Genomic DNA, 9,087 nt, shown 5'->3' with positions numbered 1-9,087 from the left:
TCTTGAAGCTTGGAGTGTGAGAGTAGGAAATCCATTATGAGCCCTCTCAGATATACCACCTCTCTAACATTGGGCATTTTTGTTTTCTTGGTACAAATCTTCATGCTAATGTGCAGTTAGTAGAGGTTTTGCTTGATGAGTTGTATCCTCGATTTCATGAAACTGGTGGCTTGTTGCAAATAAACTTGGTTCAGACTTCCCCAGTTGGTCATTTTAGAAGGTCAAGATGTTGTTGCAAACAAATTTTGAGGGAAAAGAATCTCCGTGCAAGATCAAGAGAAAAATCTATGATGTTCTCTTTTAAATTTTCCTCCAAAAACTAAGAGGACATCTTATTGCAAGGCCTCCACCTAATGGAGGCCTTGCATTAAGATGTGATTCAAACTACCATGAGGTTATATTTTTGTCATTGTTGTCCTCTTAATCTTTAACGGCTTCTTCTAGTTCCTTGCTCTAACCAAAAACATTTTTTTTGATGGCAATTTCGCTCTTTGTCTCACCTCTTGTGATTCTTCTTTAGTTCCTTGTTTAGGCCGTTGTTTTTTGACTATTTCATTCAATTGTTTGTAAATGAGTTTGGGCCCTTCTTGATTTATCTAATCAAAACAATTGTAAATTATATTATAAATTATAAGAAAAAAACATCTATGAAATATATATGGATTATATATATATATGACTGATTTGTAGCAAACATTTATTATTATAGTACACTGCCAACCCAAGGACTAATAAAAGTAGATTCCTGCTGCTGGATCAAATGAATAGTACAAGAGCATGCTTATCTTTAAATGGAGACAGCCAAGAAGATATAAGGAATAGTTATAGGCAGTAACAGAATTCCACGATGGAAGTGTGGCGTATAAATGGGGCCATTTCAATATTACCTCTCCACCCACATATATATGACCACACAAATTTACGTAAAGAAGAATATCCCAGACCGCAATGTAAGTGCCAATTTGACGAGTGAAGCTGTGTTACTCAAAACAATTCCTAAAACACCGTTTATGAAAACTTTGTGGACACTTGAATTAACAAAATTGACAATCCCTTTCGTAGTTGGAAAGATTGCTTTGGTCAAGATGGATACCACTGAGCATTGGAGGTTTGATAACACCATTATTAGCTGCACTGGAATTTTCTGCGTGTTTTTGGTAGCTCAGCTTCTATTTCTAAGGATATTAAAAGCCAAAGAGTGGAGATCTCCCTCATACACCTGACTTGCCGGCAATGAGTTTATCTCATATTCGAAAGCATTCATTTGATGGTCTACTGAGAGATCTTCGTAGTAGTCCATGTTGGTGGGAGAGCACGAATTCCTATCCGTTTTCACCTCGAGGTAAAATGCAGCATTCTCTCGTGCACTTGGATGTTTGGACTGTGGTTCACTTGAAGAAGAACAATTTCCGTAGAGTCTAGCATATGAAGAAGTTGATTGTTCAGCGTAAGGGGAAGGACTCAATGATGTCCTATCAGAGACAGAAGAAAGCCTAGAGTGGGCAATGCTCAGTTCGGCTTGCAAATGTGCAACCTGTAAAATGTAAAACAATAGATTTTGTTCAGCGATTTTGATCCAAAATGTTTAAATTTAGAATATAAATGATCTTCTAGAATAATAAAGCAAATTCCTAGGGTTAAAGATAGTAGGAATTTATTAATCTTAGAAGAATCAAATATACTAGCGTTTTAAATAGAGTAAAGGTTTCAAATATACTAGTGTTCCCAATAAACTTCTAATCGAATTTCATAATTTCAATCTTATTTTGATAAAGTGACATATTGATTGAAAAGTTTGATGCTAAAAACTTTCATGCATGGCATTGCAAGTTAGAGTTGATTCATATTGAAAGAGATCTATGAGATATAATGATTGGAGCTGCATAAAAGCTAACCAATGTTGATGTAATCACAAAATAGACCAGAAAAGATCGAAGAACAACATTAATTGGTCCTCAACTTTCAAAAGCATACTTCCACTACATTGACTTCTAGAAGACTACAAAAGAGATCTATGTGATATAATGCTAATGTTGATGGAATCATAAAATAGACTAAAAATGATCAAAAAAGTAAAATTGATTGTTCCTGGACTTTCAATACCTCCACTATATCCACTTCTCAAAGACCTCAAAAGAGATCTATGTAATATAATTATTGGAACTACATAAAAACCAGCTATTGTTGATGTAATCACAAAATTAAGTCTACTATTTTCAGTGACTTATCAAGGGTTCTTTTATATATAGCGATTATTGTTTAAAAATTAGGTCTACTATTTTCAGTCTATGGATTGGATATCGCAATGAAAATAAATACAGTTATTCAAATAATAGTCACTCGTTTCCTATCCAACGCTCTATATAAGGTTTGGTGTAAAAACTCTTGCTTAAGCAGATGGTCACAAAAAAAGTCGAGGCCCATATCCCGAATCTAGTGAGTGCATTTGATACCCTGAAAACACACAGATTTGAATAAAGACCTCAAGAAGAATTCTAAATAGGGATATATATAAATAAACCTGTTGTTGAAGAGCAAAGATGTGTGAAACACAGCCATAAGTGGGATCCTGGAGGCGCGCCTGGGCCTCGTACGATATGCTGACAACTGCATCAAATCTTTCTTGTTCCGATGTAATGTTCTGCAGCAACTTAGAGAAGTTACTTGCACCAAAGATCTTATGTATTGCAGCAAAATGGGCTGGCCCCAGTTGTTCTGTAGAGAAATAAGGGGCAAACACACACCCTTTCATACACTTTCTCCTCAGAAACTTACAAGCTCCACAGGGTGCTCCTCCTTCTCTTGTTGCCATTAGAATACAAAAGGGATCTTAACTTGTTTTAACTTCAGTTTTGAAGAAGCAATAGAACAGATTGGCGTATAAATAGGCCAACCACCTCTGTTGGATATTAACCAATAGAACAGATTGGCGTACACAATATTGAATGATAATTTTATTCCACAGTGCATTCACTATCACGTTCCGTTGTTGTTGTTCACTGCGCGACATAACAACTGGCATCCATGGAACCAAAATTAAAAATTAATGGGGACATTATTATAATAAACAGTTTTAAGTGGAAACTTTTGAAATATTGAAAAGAAATCCCTAAGCACTGCTTTGCCCTGCATTTAATCATAGTACAAACCGTGCAAATTCTTTATCAATTTATGCGAATTGCTGCCTTCATTGTATTTTTAATTGCACATTATTACGGTGGGAGTCCATCGTGACATTAGCCAGCCTTCATAAAATATTACGAAACGGGTAGGGACATGTTTATGTGGTTATTTCTGGTATTAAATTGTCGGGTTTATAAAATATGAATTCTTAGAGCAGCTTTCGGATTGAAATGTATGAAAGAGAAATAATAATAATCGATTAGTTAGCCCTACCCTTGCCTGCTACCTTACTCTGAAGTTCACCATCAATCAGACAAATATTTAAACAATGCATAGCTTGTCACTAATGAAATATAAAATGTATTCTAACCTTCCTTAATGAAGAATCAATTTTAATTGCATCTGAACATTCAATTTTTAAAGCATCTCAACTTTTATTAAGAGAAAATTTTGTTCTATTCATATTTCTGCAAGTTACAAATTACAACTCGCATGAAAAGTGAACACTGACCTAATCTCCGACCTATAATAATGGCTTGGAGTGGCGAGCATTATTATTCATTATTTTGTCGTTGCATGTGTTTTTTCTTAAATACTATATTGATACGAACTTAGTTTAATGTTTTTTCCTCATAAACATTGTTACTTATGATTAGGATTGATAAAGTTCACCAAACTTTAAAGTTTTAATAGTGAGAATGTAATATTTATACATAATTAAAAAAGCTTGAATAATAAGATATAAATAATAAACTTTTTATTTTGATATTTTAGAGAATCTGGTTTTTTATATGTTTATTAAAATGAACTGAATACTAACAGCCTGCTCAGTTTCTTATAAACTAATAATGAAAATATTGATTATCCTTTGGTTGTTGACAGCGTTGAGTGCTGAGTAACCCATTTAACAGTGGCTATAAAAAAGAACCCTCTAAAGGCAGTGTTGGCCATTCCCAACATCACTGGCGACAATTGAATGTTCAACGGAGTCAAAGTGGTGTCGAGGAGGATATGATCGCCACTGCACCATTTTATTCTTTTTTCATATAGAGAAAGTACATAGAATGATTGGTTCCTCCGTAACCTATGAAAAATTAAAATATAAAAAAATTAAAGACAATTATGAAACAAGTTCAAATGGCAAGCACTAAAAAAGCGAGAGCTTTTTATCAAGTACATATGTGGCCAGTCATCATTAGCAAGCCTGCCAAGTTTTGTTCTCTCAGAGGGTTCACCTGAAGTCAGCAACATAGACGCTCAATATTTTGTTCAGCAGTTAGTAAAGAAAAGGATATGAAGGTCAAGAGATTTAGGTCAAAATATTTATAAACTAATATAAACAAATGGGTTAGGTTTACTTTTAAGTATGAAATTTAAGTTAAAAAATTAAAAATGAGGTGTTTAATTTTATTTGTAATGATAAAGATTATATTTTTATCATATTTTATAATTTAATTTAGATTTTTTATATACGTATTAGGTAGTTTTTATTATTTTCAAAATTGATTCATGTTTAACTGTGTGTATAGTTTTGATAATTAATTTTATTTGATCTTGAATTAGAAGTTTCTAATTATAAAAGTCTTGTTCACTTCTATGTTTTTGAAAAGAGAAGTGTTTGTTTTTTTTTTTTATGTTTCAAAGTATCAATAGAACTTAGTATAAGGAGAGTAATTTTAATTTTGTTCTAATTATAATCAATCGCTCTTAGATTGATTTGTCTCTATTTTTGTCAATGAAATGCTCTAATAAGTGACAAAATAACATGTGAATGTGTTATTGAATGAATGGATGTATTTCAAAAATGACACAAGGCATTGTGCTTCTATACAATACTTTAGCATTTTAATTTCTATATAAAATACTTATTTGATATACAATAGTTAATTGGAGGTAACTTCATTTAGATCTATAAATAATTTTATTTTTTGGAAAATGGAAGGTTCAATAAACCAAATTCAAGGCTGAAATAGGAATCTTCATATAAGAGTAGAATTAATATATGTAAAGATTAGATTCAGAATAATGAGAAATAAGAATAAGTATTCCAATTAGATATACGATGATTACAAACATCCAATTTAAACACAAAATTGTTGCATTATAAGTAAAATATCAAAACAATTAATTGTAGATTTAAATATACTAAAATAATTATTAATATTAGAAATATTATCCTTTCCACAAAATTGTTTAGTTCAATTTAAATTGAAATAGAACATAATAAAAAAAAAAATTGGCTCAATAATAGGCCAAGGCCAGAGTATATTCAAATAGAGTAGAAAATAAACATTAAAGGCATGGAGTCTATTAAAGCCATAACCACAATTATAAAATCAAAATCATCCCAACAACAGGGGATCAATGAGTCTGTCAAAAGTGTAAACTATTACAAAATTGCGACCAAAGATCCCATATCATAGGGACAAAGATTCTAGAGAAAACTGAAATAGTACGAACAAAGATGAATGACAAAAAAAAACTATCAAAAAGTCTTGTGGATAAAGCCCATCATATCATGATATTGGTAAATAGAAGCAAATAGAAACATAGGCACCATAGAGAAAATTAGTCCAATACTTCACTAGAGGACAAACCAGGGGAGAAGGCCACAAAACTTCATGAAGCAAAGACACTATTGCATGCTCCATCTCACCTTCCTTCTTGCTAGAGTCCTCACTGGAACTTGAAGTCGTTTCCACATCATTATTGTCATTTAAAATTTACATGAATTTGTAGTCCATCGCCCACTCATTAGTTTGATCCACATTGTCACTAATGATATTGATTCCAATTAGACCATCCATCATCAACCCCATCAAACTTTTGAGAAATTGGAGACTTCTTTGAATAATGATCACTCTAAAATCCCAAAATGTTTTGTTCCATATAGTGAGATTTGGGAATCTGGGAATTGGGATAATGGCCTCCATTTTGATGGCATTATGCATACTATAGTAGATTGTCAAATCTTTATCAATTCTAATCAAAACTTTATCCAATTCTTCCCAAAAATCTACTTTGAAGACCCTTCCATAGAGTGTTTGTGCTACCACCTTTGATTCACCAACCATGAGGGTCATGGTGAGAAAAATGGTACGAATATATGTATTAACTCTAAAGTGATGAATAGTTCTGATAAAATCTCCTCTAAGAACATGATAGACGGCATGGAAGAAAATCTTATGAGATTAATTGACTACCTCATAGAGACCTATTTTAATTTCTATTTACATTTTTAGTCATCTCCTTAGTTTAGTTTGTCACGCTATCACAATTTGCACATCTTCTCTTCATAGCAACAAAGGAATAGAAACCCTAAAGCTATTCCTTGACTCTCTTTCATAAGAGGAGGTAAAAGTAAAACATCTCCTTAGGAGCTTTTGTATTCCAATGTGTGAATGAGAGTGGGATTAGGTCTTATTTCATGTGATTCCATTTTCATCCTACACATAAGGTAGGTAATCTCCATTGTTGAAAGGGTAGAAAGCAACCCTATGAGGTTTAAACTCTAGTTATCAACGTTGAAAGAGAGAATCCCAACCTTTTCACCTAAATATCTCCTTTATCTTACCTCAAATTATTTTGAATAAAGTAGAAAATAGGTTTTGAGGGGACCCAAAACCCCTTACAATAGGTTTTTAAGGGACTCAAAACTTGTGGATCTAGCAAGGATCTAAAAACCAAAACAAACAGCTGCCAAAAGATACAACAAAGATAACCAGCAACCCAAACTCAGCCTAGAAACAAGGGGAAAACAATGAAACCTAGTTCAAAAGGGAGAAGGCCAAATCCTTTCACAAGAGCAAGGGTTTGAGAAATGCTCCCTTAACCTTCAAGAGAAACCAAGGGTTTTTCCAAGCCCCCATGACCTAAACATTGAGGATGATCACAAATTATAAAGTAATAAACACCAGATTCTTTCTCGTAAGCATACAAACACAATTTGGGACCAAAGGGTTTTGAAAGGCTCCCCAAACCTTCAAGAGTTTGTTTTATAAGGCTCCCACAACCTAACTAGAAGAAGATAGAAACAATGCCATCAACAAATCCTCTCTAGCCAAACACCTGAGTATCATTAGCCCACCAACAACACTTTTAGGCAAAAATTATAGCATCTGACTCCACCTCAATAGGAGACAGCTCACCTCCAACCACATCCATCTTCCCCTCCATAGAAGATAGGACCACCTCAACAGGAACAACTAGAGTAACCCCAAGATGCTGAAAATGAAACACAATGTACAAATCCATGGAACCAAGACAAAGGGGTGAAGAAAAACCCTCAACATGAAGAGACCTGGGAATCCAAAGATATGGACATGAAAGACTAGATCCATATCATCAGAATAAACAAGGGTTTTAAAAAGGCTCCCTTAACCTACCACTGAAATAAAAGCACATGGGTTTTCAAAAAGATCTCATAAACAATATTAACCACCCCATGGGGTTTTAATAGGCTCCCTAAACCAAAAGCACTAGGTTTTAGCATGGCTCCCAAAATTATAAGAATAAAACAACAAAGCCTCCAACCATACGCAAGAGAGAAGAGGACAAGAAGAAACCACTGATTCCTCAACAACTCCCAAAGCAACATGGGAAGAAAGCTCCATCTCCAAATGAAAACAACTTCCTTGAATAGCTTCTTGCAACAAATCAGAGGTAAATAGGCAAAACACATCTCCACCTCTATAGGAGATGGGATCACCTCAGAAGATAAAGCCATGGATAACCCTTGATAAGGACAACAGAGAAGGTACATAAGGAAGCAAAAAAAAATGGAAAGGCCACTAATAGTAGACAAAAAAAGAAGTCAAAACCCTTTGAAATCTCTATCAATCCACACTCCATAAAAGCCAGAGGTCGAGGAAAGAAGTAGTAGAGAACGACAAGTGAAAAAGACAACAACCCAAAATAGGGGCACAACACAATGTCACCCACATAACCACTCTCACCAATCACATGCAACCTAGTCCTCAAGACACATAGGGAGGGAAAACACAATCACCCTCTACTGCAACCATACCCCATTGAATTAGTAACCACAAGTGTGACAACCTAACTCCAGACACTCCCGAGATTTCTCCATTGTAGGGTACAAGAACTCTTGTCAAACAACACCAAGGAGGAGCAAGCCACATCCTTCCCATCTCCACCAACCACATCTTTTGCATCATCTGCATCATCCTCTCCCTCTAAAACCCTACCCCCTAACCCGCAAGCACTACCATTCCTTCTCACACTCAGCATTTCAAAAATATCTTACATCAACTTGTCAGTTCATCCTTATTTTAAAATATAAATATAAATTTATTAATAATTATGTAAAATAAAAAATGGTATAAATATTTGATAATTATCATTAATATGGGTAGAAATTATTTATTTTAAAACTTATTATAAGTTTTATTTTTAGAATAAAGAAATAAAATAGTAAATAAAGATTTTTGGTCCAATCATAATTTTCTATATTGAAATGTTATGTTTGTAAATAATGAGATTCTAATATTTTTATTTCATTTTGGGCAAGAGATGAAATTAAGTAAAATTAAATTTATATCAAAATAAAGTTATTGTTCTACAAAATATATTGAACAGATTACTTATTAATTTTTTTTTTATAATTTTTATAAATATTTTATGTTTTAATTTAAATTATTTTCATAATTATATAATTGGTATTATAATTATAACTTAAAAAGCATTTTATCAACTTTAAGAATATCAGTACTAATTTGTAGTTATATTTTCATACCTAAAAAAATGATTTGAGAGTTTGTTCTTAATAAATATATTAATTACTTTTATTTCAAACCATGTAAGGATACTAGATTAGTAGCTTAATAGATTTTAAATAAAAAAATTCTCAAACATGTGAGATTTGCAATGTAGATTTTCTTATTAATGGTCTTGCTTTAGAATACATGTATAAGGTAAAAATATTTACAATAGTTTTGAGATGTG

At 33.0% G+C, this 9,087-nt stretch overlaps 1 protein-coding gene across 1 annotated transcript; it reads right to left on the bottom strand.

Annotated features, from left to right (window-relative positions):
• Positions 1–1,162: 1,162 nt before the first annotated feature.
• On the bottom strand, positions 1,163–2,812 carry LOC131067077 (LOB domain-containing protein 29-like). Its single transcript, XM_058002003.2, has 2 exons — positions 2,522–2,812; positions 1,163–1,534 (listed from the first exon to the last, which is right to left on the bottom strand). Exons 1-2 carry the CDS (start codon positions 2,810–2,812, stop codon positions 1,163–1,165), a joined length of 663 nt encoding a protein of 220 aa, XP_057857986.2.
• Between the last annotated feature and the right edge of the window lie 6,275 nt (positions 2,813–9,087).

Source organism: Cryptomeria japonica, chromosome 8, assembly GCF_030272615.1.
Source record: "Cryptomeria japonica chromosome 8, Sugi_1.0, whole genome shotgun sequence".
Classification (NCBI taxonomy): domain Eukaryota; kingdom Viridiplantae; phylum Streptophyta; class Pinopsida; order Cupressales; family Cupressaceae; genus Cryptomeria; species Cryptomeria japonica.
Note: the sequence above shows the minus strand (reverse complement) of the source record. Positions and strands in the feature narration are given on the sequence as shown.

Coding starts and splice junctions, on each gene's coding strand:
- LOC131067077 (XM_058002003.2), bottom strand. CDS start 2,812: ATGGCAACAAGAGAAGGAGGAGCACCCTGTGGAGCTTGTAAGTTTCTG. Junction 1,535..2,521: donor TCTTTGCTCTTCAACAACAG/GTTTATTTATAT, acceptor TACATTTTACAG/GTTGCACATTTGCAAGCCGA.